Raw genomic sequence first — 20,195 nt, forward strand, 5'->3', positions numbered from 1 at the left:
TGCATCCATCTTTTCGGTCTCGCCAAGCTCCCGTTGGGCCATTTCCCTATCTGGATGTGATCGCTGCTCTCTCCCTGGGCGCATGGGTGTAACAAGTCTAAACCTCCGTGGGAGTCGCGCGCACGGGCGCCCCATCCCTGGGCTGTGCCCTCTCCTCCCAGACTGGTTGTGCTGGAGCTGATTGCAGGGAGGTGGGGCATGCGCGGCCCGGGCCTGGCAGGGACCGCCGCACCTGCAGGGAGGGGCCTCCCAGAAACTGCCTTCCCCGGCCACCGCCCCACGGCTGCAGAGCCCGGCTAGTAGCCAGCGAGGACGCACGCCGCCTGCCCGCCCTCCTCTCCAGCCTGAGCCGGCACCTGCAGCACCACCATGTTCAAGGGGCTGAGCAAAGGCTCCCAGGGGAAGGGATCCCCCAAGGGCTCCCCATCCAAGGGGTCCCCTAAAGGCTCCCCCAGCAAGCACAGTAGGTGAGCCGGGCTGGGATGGGGTGGTGCAATTACCTGGTGGTGGCGGTCCCGAGGCCAAGGACCCAAGGCTGGACTCTCTCTTGCTTCAGGGTAGGCCCGAGGGCCACAGGTGGAGGGCCGCTTTGCAGGAGTGCTGCCAGACAGGGTGACAGACCATCAGAGCCTGGCTCCCTGTTCGCCCTCTCTTTCCTGAAACTCCACTTGGCTGGGATGTCTTGGAACCTGCTACCTGGTGGGTGGAAGGACCAAGAAGCTCAAGAGAAGGGTTTCTGGTGTAAAGAGACTGGGGCCTGACTCCCTCCTAACTAACTTTTCCCCAAAGTCCAGCCTTGGGCCTTGGATGTCTCCTTTGAGTTGGGAGGACCTTTCCCCAATGGGTGAGGGGCCCTGGCACCGTGCCTGCAACTGATTACCAGCTCTTTGTAGGACTTGGCCATATTCTTCCTGCTCACTTGCTTTAACTCCTTTGTAGGAGGAGATGGCAGCCTGCTTGGAGTCAGGTGTTGGTGTGCAGAGGTGTCAAGATAAGAGCTTTTTAAATGAAAGGCTGAGGTCCCAGGGCCCATTACTGGGATAGGGATCAGGGCACCAACCCAGTGGCTGGGCATCTGGGCAGACAGGAAGGACAGTGGTTAAGCCTCTCACAGTGAGGCTTAACACAGTGACGACCTGTCCCCCTGGGGCACTGAACCCAGCCCAGGGTGGAGAGCACAGTACCCTGTGGGAGCAGCACTGCCAGAGGCCAGACCTGAGGCTGGGCCCTACCTGGAGCTCCCAAAACCTCCTGGCCTTGAGTTCCTGACTTTTGGTAACTCCATTCGCAAGGTCAAGGGCTCCTTGTTTCTCTAAGAACTGTCTATTCATCCAACTTATCCTTTCCTGGCACTGATAGTGTGCCAGGACTGTCCTAGGCTCTGGGGTTCCCTCAGCAAACGCAGCTGTGGGGTCCCTACCTTCAAGGTGCTCATATCAGTACAATAAACATTAATCCATCCTGAGTGCTGACTATGCAAGGCTCTGGACCAGATGCTTCTGACGGATTAATTTTAATGCTTATAAAAACCCTGTGTTGCTGGGCATGGTGGCGCACGCCTGTAGTCCCAGCACTTGGGAGGCAGAGGCAGGTGGATCTCTGTGAGTTCAAGGCCAGCCTGGTCTACATAGTGAGTTCCAGGCTAGCTGGGGCTACAGGGAGACCCTGTCTCAAAAAAAAAAAGAAACAAAAACCCTGTATTGAAGATATTAAAACCCCATTTTAGCCAGGCATGGTGGCTCACATGTAATTCCAACCCTTAGGAGGCTGAGTTGGGAAGATTGCTGTGAGTTTAAGGCCAGGCTGACCTACATGGTGAGTTCTAGGCCAGCCTGGGCTACAGAATGAGACCTTGTTTCAAAAAGCAAAAGAAGGAATAAAGCAAAAAATAAAAATAATATTTTACAAATGAGGCCCAGTGAGGTAGCACATACCTATAAACCCAGCGTGTCAGGAGCTAGAGGCAGGACAGTCAGGAGTTCAAGACCAGCTTGGGCTACATAGTGAGCACTAGTATAGAAGGGCCAAGTCTAGGCCTTCCTAACTACAGAGTTCTTTTTTTTTAATATTTTATTTATTATTTTTATTTTTATGTGTATGCATGTATTGCCTGCATGTAGGTAAGTGCACCCATGTCGTGCAATGCCCGCAGAGATCAGAAGAGGTTGTTGGATCCCCTGTGACTGGAGTTACAGACAGTTGTTAGCTGTCATGTGGGTGCTGGGATTCAAACCCAGGTCTTCTGCAAGAACAACCAGTGTTCTTAACCACTGAGCCATCTCTCTAGCCCCAACTACAGAGTTCTTTAGACTGCTGTGTCTTAGCTGGCACTGCCCTGGGTCAGGATTCACCTGTAGCTGCCCCATCTCCAGGCTCATGACTCCCATAAGACATTGTGCTCCTGAGGCCTGGACCACTTTATCTCTTTCAGATCTGCTTGACTCTGAATCTCAGAGTGCAAGCATACAGTAGGAGCTATATAGAGCTCTAGAAAAGGCACTGAATAAGCACATGGGAAAGAGCCCTGGGCTTGAGCTACAGCCTTCCCTTCCCGATGGTGCGATGCAGAGCAGATCAAGCCATAGGCCCAGCTCTGAGTCCCTGAATCTAGAGGATATCAGGGTGCCCTAACCATCTCCTGACCTCTCTCCACCTCAAAACTGGCTTCTCCAGATGGTTACTAAAGTCTCCACAGTGGCAAAGCCTCCTGGGAAGGTGGGATAGGGAATCAGACAAGACCAGAGTGAGGGGAGGTTGGGGCGGGAGCTATGTAACTACTCTCCTGCCATCAGCTGGCCCAGCTGCCCCTCCTGAGGCCAGCCAGGCTGTCTTAGGTAATTTACTTTCTCCTTGGGCCACCTACTCACCAGCCCCAGAGAGCAGGCAGGCAGTTGGGAAGTCACAACTCGGCCAGCTGGTTGAGGCTGGGTTGTGTGAGGTCCACCTACTTCATATCATCATACACCCTGACTGTCACTTTCTGAACCCTCATGCAGGGCATAGTGCCCTCCCCAAATGTCTTGGGCTGAGTATCTCAGGGTGTCCCAGGCCATGACTCTTCCCTGGGGGAGGGAAGGGGGCCTCATGCTGCCCTCTGTCTCCCACCATCCACCAGGGCTGCCACCCAGGAACTGGCCCTGCTCATCTCCCGCATGCAAGCTAACGCCGACCAGGTGGAGAGGGACATCCTGGAGACCCAGAAGAAGCTGCAGCTGGTAAGTCAGCAGGGGCAGGCCAGAGTCCAGAGCATCGTGTGTGAGTCCTTTGAGGGCCTTCTATGATGGTGAAAAGAGGCAGTCCTCCACTGTATATGCCCAACCACAGCCGCAGGGAGGGCTCCGTTTTCCTTCTCCACTGTGCTTTGAGTGTCAAAAGGAGGGACCCTCTGCTGCCTACCCCACCTGTCCATGCCACCTGCCACACGGATGCCCTAGCTCTCGGCCTGATGGACTGCCTCAATGTGGACTGGTACAGCCAGAGTCGCAGGACTAGGGTTCAGTCTAGCAGCAGTGGGTCCGTAAGGCCAAAGGGGGTTGGGACATGGGACTCAGGACCCACATCTTACCTCAGGACCGGCTGAACAGTGAGCAAAACCAGGCCCTGCAGCACCAGCAGGAGACTGGCCGCAACCTGAAGGAGGCGGAAGTGTTGCTCAAAGATCTTTTCCTGGATGTGGACAAGGCCCGGCGGCTCAAGCACCCACAGGCCGAGGAGATCGAGAAGGAGTGAGTAACCTGGGCTCATGACAGAGGATGGGGGTCCCCAGAAGGTCTGGCCCTGCTTTGACCTGTTGGTCACTCCTTGGCAGCATCAAGCAGCTACATGAGCGGGTGACCCAGGAGTGCGCTGAGTACCGAGCTCTGTATGAGAAGATGGTGCTGCCCCCTGACGTGGGGCCCAGGGTCGACTGGGCACGTGTGCTGGAGCAGAAACAGGTCAGGGGCACCCACCAGAAGCTGATCAGTTGTTTGATGCTAAAACAAAGGTTCTGATGATAACCAGGGACAGTGGGGAAGGGCCTGGGTGGAGCTGGTCATGCTGAGGATCCTGGATCTGGCTGGACAGGCAGCAGGTTGCTGAGGCCTGGGTCACAGACAAGGCAGAATACAGAGTGAGTCTTGAATCCTGGGAACCAGTAGGATCCAGAGACTGTGGTCCTGACAGTTATTGGAGAACATGTCTCCCTATGGGGGCAGTTGCCGTTCCCTCAGGCTGCTCATCTGGCCCGTCCACTCTCTGCCTAAATGACTATCTCTGCTTTTCCAGCTGCAGAGAGGGCGCAGGCTGTGTAGGGGTGGAGCACTGAAGGGTTCTCTGGGCTCCAAGAACCAGGCCTTTCTCGTGGGATTGAGGGGTCGGGATCTGCTCCTTTGCAGAAGCTGGTCTGTGAGGGCCAGTATGGGCCTGGGATGGCAGAGCTGGAGCAGCAGATTGCAGAACACAACATCCTGCAGAGGGAGATTGAGGCTTTCGGGCAGCAGCTGCGAACTCTGGTGGGGCAGGTGGGTGAACCCTGCCAGATGTGCATCACTATCCACTCCCTGCCTCCCCCCACCTTCTCCCATCACAGTGGGGCTAGATCTGCTGGCCTTTGAGGGAGAGAGGTTGGTGGGGAGCGTCTGGCCCATACACGGGGCGGGGAATCTCACTATACCCTGCTTCTCATCTGCCATGTTTCTCTCCTTGCTGGAGGCAGGATGCAGCCACCATCCGGAACCAATACCGGGACCTACTGGTGAGCAGGAGGATGAGCTGGGGCTGGGTGTCAAGGGGGGGCGGCTGCTGTTCTGTACCCTTAATAGCATCACTGTTGCTCAGTGCTCCACTGGCCTCTCTTGCCATCCCCTTCTCTCCTGAACACAGAAAGCGGCCTCCTGGCGCCGGCAGAACCTGGGCAGCCTGTACACACACCTGCAAGGCTGCATGCGGCAGCTGAACACCCTGGTGGAGCAACAAGGCCGCATCTTGCAGCAGGACTGGAGCGACCTCATGCCCGACCCTGCAGGAGTGTGGCGGGAGTACGAGGTCTGTGGGAACCAGCCTGGGTGGTGAGGGCAGCCAAGGCCATCCTGGTGCTCACCTCTGTCCACACTCCAATCATCCCCAGCGCTTCAAGCAGCATGAGCTGCTGGGCCAGGAACAGAGCATAACCCAGCTGGAGGATGATGCAGAGCGCATGATAGAACTTGGGCACCCAGCCATAGGGCCCATCCAGGTGCAGAGGCCCTACCCACCTCCCCTATGCTTCCCCAAATGAGAATGGAGGGCTGATGGGTTGGGGCAAGATCCCAGCTCTCATTATTGTGGTCCAGGTCCACCAGGAGGCCCTGAAGATGGAGTGGCAGAATTTCCTAAACCTGTGTATCTGCCAGGAGAGCCATCTGCAGCACGTGGAAGATTATCGGAAGGTGAGCCTGTGACCAGGGACACGGGTGGGGACGCTGGAGGATAATGCAGCCCAACCACTGCCATCCTGAGAAGTGGGAACCGCTAAACAGAGTTGTGCTATTGACTGGATCCCTGGGGGGAAATAGGACAAGAACATGTTCTTAGCAGGGTGATTTTGCCCCTGGGGTGAATTTATTTTTTAATTTTAAAGTTAATTAATTTTGAGTCAGGATCTCATGTGACCTAGGCTGGCTTCAAACTCTTTATGTAGCTGAAGGTGACCTTGAATTTTTGGCTCTCCCGTCTCTACCTCCTCCTACTCCTGGGATTACAGTTGTGCTGAACGAACCATGTTGTGCACCTGGTTTATGTAGTGCTAGAACTGAACCTGGGGCTTCTCTTTCACTCTATGACCTGAGCTGTATACCCAGTCCCCAAGTTATTTTTCCTTTTATTGGCATACTAGAGACTAAACCTAGGAGGCCTTGACTGTGCTAGCCGAGTACTCTACCATTGAGCCACATCCCCAGCCTCTGTTGGTTAGGGTTTTGGTTTTCTGTTTTTGTTTTTTTCTTTTTTGAGACAGGGTCTCCCTGTAGCCCCAGATGACCTGGAACTCACTATGTAGACCAGGCTGGCCTTGAACTCACAGAGATCTGCCTGCCTCTGCCTCCCAAGTGCTGGGAATAAAGGCATGTGTCAACACACCCGGCTCTTGTTTAATTTTTATGTTATGTGTATGAGTGTTTTCCTGCATGTATGTAAGTTCAAAATGTGAGTGAAATGCCTGTGGAGACCAGAAGAGGGCATTGGTTCTTCTGTAACTGGAGTTATGGACTGCCTTTAGCTGCCACGTGCATGCTGGGAACCAAACCTGGGTCCTCTGCAATAGCGGCCAGTGTGATTGATCACTGAGCCATCTCTCCAGCCCTTGCTTTGTTTTTTTATTCAGGGCCTCACAATGCCCAGAGTAACCTCAAACTTACTATGTAGCACAGGCTAGCCTTGCACCTAGTCTTCCTGCCTCCACTCCCCAAATGCTGGGATTATAGGCAAACACCACCAAGCCTGGCTTGAAAATTGATTCTTAAAAGTGAAAAAAAAAGCCGGTGTGGTGGTGCACACCTTTAATCCCAGCACCCAGGAGGCAGAGGCAGGTGGATGGATCTCTGTGAGTTCAAGGCCAACTTGGTCTACATAGTGAGTTCCAGGACAGCTGGGGCTACAGGGAGACCCTGCTTCAAAAAGACAAAAAAAAAAAAAAAGTGGGGGGGCTCTTGAATGCGGTCATGGTGGCGCACGCCATTAATCCCAGCACTCGGGAGGCAGAGGCAGAGGCAGACAGATCTCTGTGAGTTCAAGGCCAGCCTGGTTTACATAGTGAGTTCCAGACCAGCTGGGGCTACAGGGAGACCCTGTCTCAAAAAGACCAAAAAATAAAATAATAAAATAAAAAGGCTCTTGGGGGCTGGAGAGCTGGCTCAGTGGTTAAGAGAACTGACTGCTCTTTCAGAGGACCTGGGTTTGATTCCCAGCACTCACATGTCGGCTACGAACCATCCTTAATTCCAGTTCCAGAGGAATCCGAAGCCCTCTTCTGACCTCTGAGGCATTGCACGACAGATGCACTCACATACATACAGTCAATACATTCAAACACATAAAATAAAAATGATAAATAAGCAAGGCATGGTGGCGCATGCCTTTAATCCCAGCACTCAGGAGGCAGAGACAGGCAGATCTCTAAGTTCAAGGCCAGCCTGGTCTACATAGTGAGCTTCAGGACAGCTGGGGCTACAGGGAGACCCCAAAAAGACCAAAAGAAAAAAAAAAAGAGTGCTGGCTGCTCTTGCAGAGGATCCAGGTTCCCAGAACCCACATGGTGGCTGACAACTGCGTGTAACTCCAGCTCCGAGGACACCTGCACACATGTAGCATAGACACACACATACAGACACATAAATAAAAATAAAATGAAAAAAAATTTTAAACAAAATAGTCTCTTGGGGCTGGAGAGATAGAAAGAAAAGATGGCTGGGGTTGTAGCTCAGTAACAGAAAACTTGACTGGTTTCACGAACAAGACCCTCAGTGCAAATTTTTTTAAAGGTGTTTTATGACACACAAAGTTATTTTCACTGATAAGAGTGCCCCATTGTGGACTCTCTCTGTCGTCTCTTTCTGTCTCTGTCTCTCTGTCTCTCTCTCTCTTTGCTCTTTTTGTGACAGGGTCTCCTGTAGCCCCAGCTGGCCTGGAACTCACTATGTAGACCAGGTTGACCTCAGTCTCACTGAGATCTGCCTGTCTCTGCCTCCCAAATGCTGGGATTAATGGCATGCACCACCATGCCCAGCTGGACATCCTTTTTAAAAAGGTCTCACTGCCTGGGTAGATGTAGTTGGTCTTTGTTTAGTTGGTTGAGATTTAGCCTGGTTTATATTTAGCTGGTTTGAATTTTGCTGGCCTGGGTTTTATCTGGTGTGGGTTCAGCCTGGTCAGTGTCCAGCCACTTTGCAAGGTCAGTGGGCAGCAAATTGCCCCTGGCTCTGCCCTTGACCAGCTAGTGACCTTAGTTCCAGGAAGAGGCCGACTCAGCCAGCCAGACTCTGGCTAAGCTCAACTCCAACTTGGACACCAAGTACAGCCTTGCCCCTGGGGGCTCCTCTGGCTCCCCCGCAGAACTTCTACTACAGCTGGAGGTGAGGTCATCTGCATCCCGCTCCTGCTAATACAACCTACTGCCTCTCTGGGCTCCCCTCTCCCCACCCTGGTCCCCAGCTCATCCCCAAGCCCCCACCTTGGGGAGGGCCAGAGAAGGGGCTGTTCCAGCAGAAGAAGGCTGCCTGCTTACCAGCAAGCCCTGCCCTTCCCCTCAGCCTGTTCAGTTGTAATGCAACAAGAGAAGTCTAGGACAGCTCTGAGATCCCAGCAGCTTCCACTCTGGAGACCTGTATGGTTCTAGCTAACCCGGCCCCCTCCCTTACCCATCAACCTAGCACAACCAGCCTGACCTAGAACTCTGCCCTAATGAAGGCCACACCCTGGGCTCTTTTGGGAAGTGGAAGTGGGGTAGGTGGCCTCCAGCACAGTCTGGCCTGAGCTCCTGCTGCCCGGGTTCCCAACAGGCAGAGGAAAAGCAGCTGACTGTGGCTGAGCGGGCCATTGGGGACCTGCAGCAGCAGAGCCAGGCAGTGGCCCCTCTGCCACAGCGCAGGAACTCGCCCAAACAGCCCCTGCAAGTGGACAGCATCTGTGACTGGGATTCAGGAGAAGTATGAACTCTACCTGTCCTCCTAATCCAGCCCAGTCTCTGCCCTTTCATCCCACCGTGCTCCAACCCCAGCCAGCTCCTGCCCTGTACTAACATACCCGACCTTGTCCCTTCCCTACTCCTTTCCTGACCCAGCCCTACTCCTCTCCAAGCTCTGTCCCACCTCTAATCTGGCCCTGTCCCTTCCCCAGCCCTTCCCACCCCTACTTTAGCCCATTCTAGTTACTTTCCCCACCCATCCCTGTCCTCAGCCCTGGCTGCCTCCCCAGGCCCTGCACTTAATCTTGCATGAACTCTTCCCATTTGTCCCGCAGGTGCAGCTGCTTCGGGGAGAACGGTACACACTCATGGATAACGCTGACCCACACACCTGGGTAGTTCAGGGTCCTGGGGGAGAGACCAAGAGTGTCCCAGCCACCTGCCTCTGCATCCCAGCACCAGACCCTGAAGCTGTGGCCAGGGCCTCCAGGTAGGTCAGCCCAGGATGCCTACAGGCACTAAGACCAATTGCCTGCAGACCCTGGCCCAAATGTTTTCTTCCTCGGAAGCAGTGAATGCTGGGGCTGGAGAGGGAAAGAAAAGAAGGACACCCTTGTCTCCTCATTCCAGACTGGCCTCGGAGCTGCGGACTCTGAAGCAGAAAATGGCTACAGTAAAGAGCCATCTGAAGGCCACTGCTGCGGAACCCCTACAGCCTGGCCAGCAGGGTACCAGGGGATGGCCAGAGATGGGATTGATGGGAGGGCCATGATGGACAGGAGGGCCCACCCCAGGCAGACATAAGGTAGGCCTGGACTCTCACCAGCACCTTTGCCCCCAACTCCAGCCGGTTCAGCCCCAGCTGATCCACAAGCTCAGAAGCTCCTGACACAGATGACCCAGTTGGATGGGGACCTAGGACAGATTGAGAAGCAGCTGCTGACCTGGACCCGGACCCCACTGAACCGTTCCACTCCATTGGACGACCTAGAGGGCCGCATTCACAGCCATGAGGTGGGTGAGCAGCCTCGAGGGCTTCAGTATTGATATAAGACCTGCTCTGAGGGTACACACACTCTTGGGGCCATGGAACCCAAGGGAAAGGAGACTCAGAAAATGGGGTCCCCATCCTAGTTCTACTGATGGGCTGTCACCTTGGGTGAGCCACTTACCCTCTCTGGGCTTTGCTTTCCTCCTCTCTGGGATGGTACCCAGCTCATTTGTGTGTCCTGAGGATGAATGTGTGAGAGTGCCCAGGCCAGAGCAGAGGCCCCACACCTAGAAACTTCTCTAGTGATGATCCTGGGAACAGCAAGGAAACCTGGGATATCCCATAAGGGACGACTTCTCCTAGCTGTAGGAAAAACCCTCCTGGAGAGGTGGTAATGTGTAAATGTCGCCATGTCCTCTGCCACATGGACTCAACACTCTGAAAGTGCTGGGAGAAAGCTGCCTTCCCCACACCCAAGTAGTCTAGTTAACTCTCTGAACCGGTTTCTGTTTAAATACAGCATACATCAGTGTTTGGTTTTGAAAAATGTGAACCATGCTGTTCATTCACGTTGTGTAACCTGTTCTGGCCTTTCCATCATGCAGCGTGGACGATGGGAAGGAAGTAGAAGTTCAGCAGGGTCAGGGAGGAGGGGAGAGGCCTCCCAAAGGGTGGGGGTGTGTGGAGGTCACTCTGGAATGGAGAAGAACCGGCTGAGAGCTCTTTGGGGTTTCACAGGTGGGACACCAGGGATAGATGCAGGATGTCAGAGGCTGACGACTGACCCTGTCACACCAAAACAGGTCCTTGGGTTTTTTGTTTGCTTGTTTCAAGTTAGGTCTCTCTATGTTGCCCAAGCTGGTCTTGAGTTCTCTGTCCTCCTGTCTCAGCCTCCTGAGTGCCAGGATTACAGGTATGTGTCATGCCACAACATCCAACCATCTTTGGGTTTTAATGCCATAGCACTTGCCACAATAGAGGTGTCAGCAGGCCACTAGAACCCCAGTTCAACCAGCCAGTCTGTTGTATGGAATGGGTGAATAAATCGCAGATGTGAGAGGGAAGGCAGCAGCCCTAGGGTGTCAGCAGGCCACTAGAACCCCAGTTCAACCAGCCAGTCTGTTGTATGGAATGGGTGAATAAATCGCAGATGTGAGAGGGAAGGCAGCAGCCCTAGGGCTCGGCCTGCCTAACCATGAGGCAACAGGGTGATGACCTTTGCAGACCAGTGACAGTGCTTGCAACAGGCAACTGTGTGCCTGGCTCTTGTTGCCAAGGACCTAATACATGGGATCTCATTTCATCTCCCATCCTTCATTCTACAGATGAAAAGACCAAGGGTCACAAAGGTTGGCCTGCCCTAGGCCATCCACATTAGAGGACCCAGGCCTGGGCCCAAGCTTCTATCCTGCTTCCTTGAGCTCAGGGATCCCTAACTCTGTTCTTCCCCCAAGGGTACAGCACAGCACCTTCAGCGCCTGGGAACCGAGAAGGAGGCAACCCAGCAGGAGTGTGAAGCATTTCTGTCTGTCAAGCCTGTGGGCCCAGCTGCCCTGCAGTTGCCTGTGGCCCTCAACAATGTCAAGAACAAGTTTAATGACATGCAGATTCTGTGCAACCTCTACGGGGAGAAGTGAGTGCTCTAGAGACAGGGCAATCCAGCGGGCATGGGAGATGTGGCTGCGGTGTCCAGTCCAACTATCCCTTCCTCACTACAGAGCCAAGGCTGCCCTGGGTCTGGAACGGCAGATCCAGGAGGCGGACAGGGTCATCCGAGGCTTTGAGTCCACCCTAGCCCAGGAGGGCTCTATCCCCGAAGGCTCAGGGGCACTGCAGGAGAGGGTCAGAGAATTGAAGGTAGGGGTTTGTGGGAGCGGAGCAGGTGGGGGGTGGATTGGGCATCTTGCAGAGCCTTGAGCTTGCATGGGACTGTCTTCTCTTTCCATAGCACCAGCAGAGGGAGCTCCTGGAGCAACAGGCCTGCCTGCTGGGGCTGCACCGCCAGCTGAAGACCACTGAGCACGCATGCGGCGCTCTGCAGAACAACTTCCAGGAGTTCTGCCAGGATCTGCCACGCCAGCAGCGCCAGGTGCGGGCCCTCACAGACCGCTACCATGCTGTGGGGGACCAGCTGGATCTGAGGTGAGTGGAAGGGGATGGCCCCAAGGCACTGCTACTGATGTGACCTTGAACTAGTCTGTTTCCTCACCTCTAAAATAGGTTGATAACTACGTATTTCCCTGCCAGGCAGGGAGTGTTCATTGTGTCTCTGCATAGGGTCTGAGAGGAAAAGACCTGCATGGCCAGTTACTTAGGGCTTCTCCTCTGTCCTCAGGTGGAAGGATCCATCGGCCTCCTCTGAACACCCCCTACCTCTCCCCAGAGGTGTAACTCTTACTTCTGCCTTGCTCTTGGCAGGGAGAAGATAGTGCAGGATGCCTGCCTCACCTACCAGCAGTTTAAGAACTGCAGGGACAACCTGAGCTCGTGGCTGGAGCAGCTGCCCCACAACCGGGTGCGGCCGAGCGATGGGCCCAGCCAGATCGCTGACAAGCTGCAAGCACAGAAGGTGAGGGGCTGGGGCTACAGGTAACCTGAGGGTACGGTGGGACCCTGCCTAGATCTGGTGCCTCTAGCTTCCTCTACCTTCCCAGCCACCTCCCCAGTAGGGATAGCTGCTTGTGTGGGCCTTGGCCCTTCCCCACCTCAGCTTACAGAGGTGTACTTTCAAGTGGGCCCTGGGCTTCCAGCCACTGCTACATCTTCCTCATCCTTGCCAAGGCTCCAGGCGATAAGCCAGGGCAGAGAGTACAGCCCCTCTCTCCCTCAGGCAGCCCGCCTGCTGGGAACTCTGTCCATCCAGGCTTAAGAAAAGCCAGCTTGCTGCAAGTGCCCCCTAGTGTACACTTGTGGACGTGAGCGCAAGCAGCCTGAGGAAAGGGGGAGCCTGGTGGAGGGGGCAAGACTCATTCCCAGGACTCTGGTCTAGGGAGAGGCGAGGCTATGAGGCAGGAGCACCCAAACAAGAAGCAGACCATCCAGGCCCTTCCAGACATAAGAGGCCTTGACTCTCCAACATTGGGAGGCCTGGGGGAGGGAGTCACCCACAGATTAGTGTTTGGAAGTGTCTATGGGCTAGAGAGCTGGCTCAGCAGTCAAAAGCACTGGCTGCTCTTGCAGAGGACCCAGATTTAGTTCCCAGCACCCACATGAGGGCTCACAACTGCCTGTAATTCCAATTCCAAGGGATCTGACACTCTCTTCTGGCCTCCACAGGCACTGCATGCACATATAAGTATGTAGGCAAACATACAGATAAAATAAAAATGAATAAATCTCTAAAAAAAGAAAATGGTGGGCTGGAGAGATGGCTCAGCGGTTAAGAACACTGGCTGTTCTTGCAGACCTGGGTTCGAATCCCAGCACCCACATGGCAGCTAACAACTGTTCATAACTCTAGTTCCAGGGGATCCAACAGCCTCTTCTGTCCTCCACAGGCATCACACGACATGGGTGTACTTACCTACATGAAGGCAATACATACATACACATAAAATAAAAAATAATAAAATACTTTTTAAAATAATAAAAAAGAAAGTGGCTATGGTTGTTGGCCAGGCATGGTGGCAGATGCCCAGAATTCAGAAGGCAGAGGCAGGTGGATCTCTGTGAGTTTGAGGCCAGCCTGGTCTACATAGAGAGTTCCAGGCCATTCAGGGCTCATAGTGATACTGTCTCAAAAAACAAAAAAAATTCTATAGCTCCAAATGGTGAATAAAAGTCGTAAGAAGAGTGGGGATGAAAAGAGGGAGGCTCCTGGGGAGCCAGGACAGAAACCCAGGTAAGGGAGGGGGAGGCTAAGACCCCATCCAGGGACAATTAACTTGGAATTGTCAGAGCATTGGGTTTTTTTTAAGATGCTGAGGGGGCAGCCAAAGTTCAGAATGATCGTGGCTGAGCAGTGGTTCTCAGAGCCTGGCGCCTGGCCCCACAGCATTAGGGTCACCTAGAAGATTGTCTGAAACGTACCCTCTCAGCTGCACCCAGAGCTGCAGAGTCACACTGGGTAGCTGGGTCCAGCGGATCTGGGGCCTAATGAGCTCTCTGGGGAAGTCTGCCACACACCAGAGCTACAGTGCAAGAGTCACTGGGCCAGGACAGAATTCCAAGGGCCACCAGGCAGGAGGAAGTCTGAGAAAACAGCATCAGGAAGGCAGGGTCTCCTCTCAGCAGCCCGTCCTGTCCCTTCTGCCTCCACGTGTGCCGGCTGCCTGTGGCCTTGGAGACACTGGCTAGAGGACAGGGGCATTTCCCAGCCTCCAGACTCTTATTTCCTCATTGGCAGAGGCTGATGCAGGAAATCCAGGGTCGGGAGCAAGACAGAGCCACAGTGTCCCGCCTCTCCCAGGACCTGCAGGAAGCTCTTCAGGTAAGCACTTCAGCTTCTCCCTCTCAATACACCAACCTCTCTTCCTCTTCCTTCCCTGCTCCTCCATACCCAGTCTCTATAACACTTTCCCCCCTGCTCAGAACTACGAGTTGCAGGCAGATACCTACCGCTGCTCCCTGGAGCCCACCCTGGCAGTATCAGCCCCCAAGAGACTCCGAGCGATCCCCCTGCAGGAGAGCATCCAGGACCAGGTGAGCCGGGTCCTGGCAGGGCTTAGCATCCCCTGGCAGCAGCTCTGTAGCGTCCCAGGCAGGAGCTGACTCTGCATGCCTTCTCCCTATTTTGCTATGTCCAGGAGAAGAACCTTGCCAAGGCCTACACTGAGGTTGCAGCAGCCCACCAGCAGCAGCTACACCAGCTGGAATTTGCTAGAAGGATGCTGGAGAAGGTAGAGAGACAATGCCTGTTCTGTTCTCATAGTGGCCAACCTGGCCTGGCATTAACATGGACATCATCCCTTCTCCCCTGCAGCGTCCAATCCCTGAGCAGGCTTGGTCACTGTGCTTTCTCCACAAGTTCTTACAGGCTTGCGCTACCCCAGGCAGGCCCTGGAGATGTCTCACAGCTTATCCATAGGGCAGTCCCCTTATGGGAACAGGTCCACTAGTCCCAGAAAGCAGAGAAAATCTCTACAGTAGTCAGCCTTTAGGCTCCAGTCACAATGGCAACAAGCTACGTGGGTCTCCAGGTAGCTCACACCATGGCTCCTGGTGACTTGCCAACCTTTCTCTCCCTAAAGCATATTTTGGCATCCATTTGGGCCCAAAGGTGGAGAAGCTGGGGAGGGTCTTTTCACTATTTACTACAGACTTGACCTCAACCTTGCCTTGCCTAACATAATAGTATCACATGAATCTTCTCAAAATCCTGTGTTCAGGGGAGCTGGCAAGATGGCTCAGGGGTTAAGAGCTTTGGCTGCTATTGTAGAGGACCCAGGTTCAGTTCCCAGCACCCACATGGCAGTTAACAACCATCTGTAACCCCCATTCCAGGGGCTCTGACACCCTCTTCTGGCCTCTATAGGAATCACATGCACCAGTGTACTCATTTACGTGTAGGCAAAACACGCAGACACAGGGGCTGGAAAGATGGCTCAGCGGTTAAGAGCACTGACTGCTCTTGCAGAGGCCCTGGATTCAATACCCAGCACCCACATGTTGGCTAACAACCATCCATAACTCCAGTTCTGGGGAAATCCAATGCCTTCTTCTGATTTCTGCAGGCACTGTAGTGCAGGGTGCACTTACATACTCATACACATAAAATAAAAATAATAAATAGGGGCTGGAGAGATGGCTCAATGGTTAAGAGCACTGTTCTTGCAGAGGACCTGGGTTTGATTCTCAGCACCCACATGGCGGCTATGAACCGTCCTTAACTCCAGTTCCAGGGGAATCCGAAGCCCTCTTCTGACCTCCAAGGCATTGCATGACACGGGTGCACTCACACACATGCAATACATTCATACACATAAAATAATAAGTAAAAATTTTTTTAAAACTTGTTAAAGTTCTGTTAAAATTGCCAGGTATGGTGGCTCATGACTGTAATCCTGCATTTGGGATGCTGGGACAAGCAGATTACTCTGGGTTCCAAGCCACCTGGGTTACATTGGAAGTTCCAGGCCAGCCTGGGCTACAGAATGAGGCCCTATGTCAAAAAAATATATATTTTTAAAAAAGGGTTTCCGGGCGTGGTAGCACACACCTTTAATCCCAGCACTTGGGAGGTAGAGGCAGGCAGATCTCAGTGAGTTCAAGACCAGCCTGGTCTACATAGTGAGTTCCAGGACAGCTGGGGCTACAGGGACACCCTGTCTCAAAAAGACCTAAATCTATTATCCTCCGTGGGCATTGTACGACACGGGTGCACTTACCTACATGTAGGCAATACACTCATACACATAAAATAATAAGTAAAATAATAAGTAAAAAGTAAGTTTTTAAAAAAATTTTTTAAAATAAAAATTTTTTAAGAAACATGCAGACACATAAAATAAAAATAAACAAATAAAAAAATTGAAATTCTGTATTCAGACAGCCCAAGTGTTTAACTCCATCACCCAGCATCTACCGGGAAGCCTCGGGAAGCAAGGAAGGGCTTTTGACCTCAGGGGTCGGGTGCAGGAAAAATGAGGCTTCGGTCTCTGCTCACCCCAGTTCTCTCCCCCGTTCTGTTCACTCTGCAGAAGGAGCTCAGTGAGGACATCCAAGTGGCCCATGATGCAAAGCAGGGGTCTGTGAGCCCCTCACAAGCAGGGAGGGAGTCGGAGGTCCTGAAGTCCCAGCTGGAGGAGGAGAGGAAGCGAGTGGCTCAGGTGCAGCAGGAGCTGGAGGAGCAGAGGCACCACCTGCTGCAGCTGAGGACCCAGCAGCCCGTGGAGAGGCTGGAGGAGAAGGAAGTGGTGGAGTTCTACCGGGACCCCCAGCTGGAGAGCAACCTGTCCAGGATGTCATCCCAGGTGAAAGAGGAGGGCAAGAGGCGAGCTGGCCTACAGGCAGAGCTGGAAGAAGTGGCCCAGAAGGTCATCCAACTGGAGGGCAAGAGGAAGACCATGCAGCCTCATCTGCTGACCAAAGAGGTCACCCAAATTGAGAGGGACCCCAGCCTGGACAGCCAGGCGACCCAGCTACACGGGGAGATGCAGAGGCTACGTGGAGAGGATACCCTCATCTCAGCCCAGCTGGAGGAGTTGAAGGATGAGCTGTTGACCTTGGAGCAGAAGGAAGCAAATGTGAAGGAGAAAGTTGTGGTCAAAGAAGTGGTTAAGGTGGAGAAGGATCTGGAGATGGTCAAGGCAGCCCAGACTCTAAGGCTGCAGATTGAGGCGGATGCTGCCCGGAGGAAGGGGGCAGAGGAAGCCGTGGTCAAGCTACAGGCTCGCATCAAAGACCTGGAGCAGGTGATCAGCTCCGTGGAGCCCAAGGTCATTGTGAAGGAGGTGAAGAAGGTTGAGCAGGACCCTGGCCTTCTCAAAGAGGCCTCCAGGCTGAGAAGCCTCTTGGAGGAGGAGAAGAACAAAAATGCTCTGCTGGCCAGAGAACTGAGGGATCTGCAGGACAAGTACACCGTGGCAGAGAAGCAGAAGCCAAGGGTGCAGCTCCAGGAGCGGGTCCACGAGATCTTCCAGGTCGACCCTGAGACGGAGCGGGAGATCGCACGGCTCCAGGCCCAGCTGCAGGAGACGGCCAGCAAGAGGAGCGTCGTGGAGCAGGAGGTGGAGAAGCTGCTGCCCGAGCTGGACGTCCTGCGGGCCCAGAAGCCCACGGTGGAGTACAAGGAGGTGACCCAGGAGGTGGTGAGGCACGAGCAGAGCCCGGAGGTGCTGCGTGAGATCGACCGCCTCAAGGCTCAGCTTAACGAACTGGTCAACGCCCATGGGCGCTGCCAGGAGCAGCTCATCCGGCTGCGGGGGGAGCGGGATGAGTGGAAGCGGGAGAGGTCCAAGGTGGAGACCAAGGTGGTGAGCAAGGAAGTGGTGCGCCATCAGAAGGACCAGGTGCTGGAGAAGGAGGCCGAGCGGCTCCGCCAGGAAGTTCGGGAGGCGACTCAAAAGCGGCGAGCGACCGAGGCCGTGGTCTATGAGCTGCAGAACAAGTACCTGCTGCTGCAGAGGAGGCGTCCGGAGGAGAAGGTGGTGGTGCAGGAGGTGGTGGTCACCCAGAAAGATCCGAAGCTGCGTGAGGACCACAGTCGGCTGAGCTGCAGCCTGGATGAGGAGGTGGGGCGCCGGCGGCGCCTGGAGCGCGAGGTGCAGCAGCTGCGCGCGGGCGTGGAGGAGAAGGAGGGCCTGCTCAGCTTCCAGGAGGACCGCGCCAAGAAGCTGGCCGCCGAGAGGGAGGTGAGACAACTGACCTTGAAGATCCAGGAACTGGAGAAGCGACCTCCTGCCATGCAGGAGAAGATCATCTTGGAGGAAGTGGTCAAGTTGGAGAAGGACCCGGATCTGGAGAGGTCCACTGAAGCCCTGAGGAGAGACCTGGACCAGGAGAAGATGAAAGTGATGGAGCTGCACCGGGAGTGCAAGAGCCTGCGGATGCAGATTGACCTTCTTCGGAAGACGAAGTCACAGGGGAAGACGATCTATAAGGAAGTGGTCAGGGTGGAGAAGGACCCTGTGCTGGAGGGTGAGAGGGCCCGGGTGTGGGAAATCCTCAACCGGGAGCGTACAGCGCGCCAAGGCCGGGAGGAGGAGGTGCGACGCCTGCAAGAGCGGATTGACCGGGCCGAGGCACTGAGTAGGACCTGGTCCCGCGAGGAGGCTGAGCTGCAGAAGGCCAGGGACCAGGCCAGCCAGCACCGTGTCTGGCTGCAAAAGGAGCTGCGGGAGCTGGAGTTGCAGAAGCAGCGGAGAGCCCTGCAGCTGCAGGAGGAAGGGAAACTGCTCAGCCAGAAGACGGAGAGCGAGCGCCAAAAGGCAGCCCAGAGGGGCCAGGCCCTGTCGCAGCTGGAGGCAGCCATTCTGCACGAGAAGGACCAGATCTATGAGAAGGAGAGGACCCTTCGGGATCTGCACACCAAGGTGAGCCGGGAGGAGCTGAGCCAAGAGACCCAGACCCGAGAGACGAACCTTTCCACCAAGATCTGCATCTTGGAACCAGAGACTGGGAACGACATGTCTCCCTATGAGGCCTACAAGAGGGGCATCATCGACAGGGGCCAGTACCTCCAGCTGCAGGAGCTCGAGTGTGACTGGGAGGAAGTCACTACCTCAAGCCCCTGTGGGGAGGAGTCTGTGCTCCTGGACCGCAAGAGTGGGAAGCAATACTCCATCGAGGCTGCCCTCCGCTGCCACCGCATCTCTAAGGAGGAGTATCACCTGTATAAGGATGGACGCCTCCCTATCTCTGAGTTTGCCCTGCTTGTGGCAGGGGAGACCAAGCCCTGCCCCTCACTCTCCATTGGCTCCATCATCTCCAAATCCCCACTGTGCTCCTCAGCCCCCCAGAACACCGGTTCCTCATCCCTAGGCCTCTCTCTTGGGCTCACTGAGGACAGCTTCCCCATCGCTGGGGTTTACGACACAACCACAGACAATAAGTGCAGCATTAAGATGGCTGTGGCCAAGAACATGCTGGACCCCATCACCGGGCAGAAGTTACTGGAGGCCCAGGCAGCAACAGGGGGCATTGTAGACCTCCTCAGCCGGGAACGCTACTCGGTGCACAAGGCAGTGGAGCGGGGACTCATCGAGAACACCTCCACACAACGGCTACTCAATGCCCAGAAGGCCTTCACTGGCATTGAAGACCCAGTCACCAAGAAGAGGCTGTCGGTGGGCGAGGCCATCCAGAAAGGCTGGATGCCCCAGGAGAGTGTGCTTCCGCACCTGCTGGTGCAACACCTGACTGGGGGGCTCATTGACCCCAGGAGGACGGGCCGTATCCCTGTCCCTGAGGCTGTGCTCTATGGCATGATCAGTGAAGACCTGGGCCAGCTTCTGCAGGATGAGTCAGGCTATGAGAAGGATTTGACAGACCCCATCACCAAGGAACGGCTGAGCTACAAGGAAGCCATGGGACGCTGCCGCAAAGACCCTCTGAGCGGCCTGCTGCTCCTCCCAGCAGTGCTGGAAGGGTACCGCTGCTACCGCGCAGGCTCTCCCACCCTGCCACGATCCTGTGTGCGCTGACTGGGTGCTAAGCAGAGAGACAAAGAGGATGCACACACCCTTCATCCTGGAGCAGAATAATCCCAGACTGGGGGGTGTGGGGGGTCTTCCCTCTGTCCATCCATTTCTTCTTATTACTCAAACATTCACGGTGTTGGGCTCCATCCCCAATCTCGGGGAGCTCCATTTTCCATCCCACCCCTCCCCCATGCTTCCAATAAATGAATTCTCTCAGTGCCTTATCTGGCTCACATTTGGGGAGATGGGATCAATGTGTCTAGGGTTTGGGCCCGGGGCAGATCTGCTTGGACACATCCCAAAGTGTGTGGGTGGATGTGCTCAACTCACCTGCCTGAGAAATGGGTGGTAGCTGCTTGGATTCTGGACAGGGATGGATGTAGCAGATGATCATAAAAAAAGAGCATAGAAGAGTCCTGACCTCCTGGTTTGGGTCTCTGTCAATCTCTCCTTTGTTGGCAAGCCCATATGTCCCACATAGACAGAA

At 54.7% G+C, this 20,195-nt stretch overlaps 1 protein-coding gene across 1 annotated transcript; it reads left to right on the forward strand.

Annotated features, from left to right (window-relative positions):
* Nucleotides 1-279: 279 nt before the first annotated feature.
* Evpl (envoplakin) lies at nt 280-20,006 on the forward strand. Its single transcript, XM_008831501.3, has 22 exons — nt 280-467; nt 3,116-3,215; nt 3,571-3,725; nt 3,809-3,935; nt 4,377-4,502; nt 4,697-4,735; nt 4,864-5,025; nt 5,108-5,215; nt 5,313-5,408; nt 7,962-8,087; nt 8,514-8,660; nt 8,974-9,128; nt 9,269-9,366; nt 9,486-9,652; nt 11,084-11,262; nt 11,348-11,486; nt 11,578-11,771; nt 12,048-12,198; nt 13,975-14,058; nt 14,160-14,270; nt 14,375-14,467; nt 16,268-20,006. The coding sequence occupies exons 1-22, from the start codon at nt 370-372 to the stop codon at nt 19,709-19,711; spliced, it is 6,099 nt and encodes a 2,032-aa protein (XP_008829723.2). The 5' UTR covers nt 280-369; the 3' UTR covers nt 19,712-20,006.
* Nucleotides 20,007-20,195: the final 189 nt, after the last annotated feature.

Source organism: Nannospalax galili, unplaced genomic scaffold, assembly GCF_000622305.1.
Source record: "Nannospalax galili isolate Female #2095 unplaced genomic scaffold, S.galili_v1.0 scaffold634, whole genome shotgun sequence".
NCBI classification, from domain to species: Eukaryota; Metazoa; Chordata; class Mammalia; order Rodentia; family Spalacidae; genus Nannospalax; species Nannospalax galili.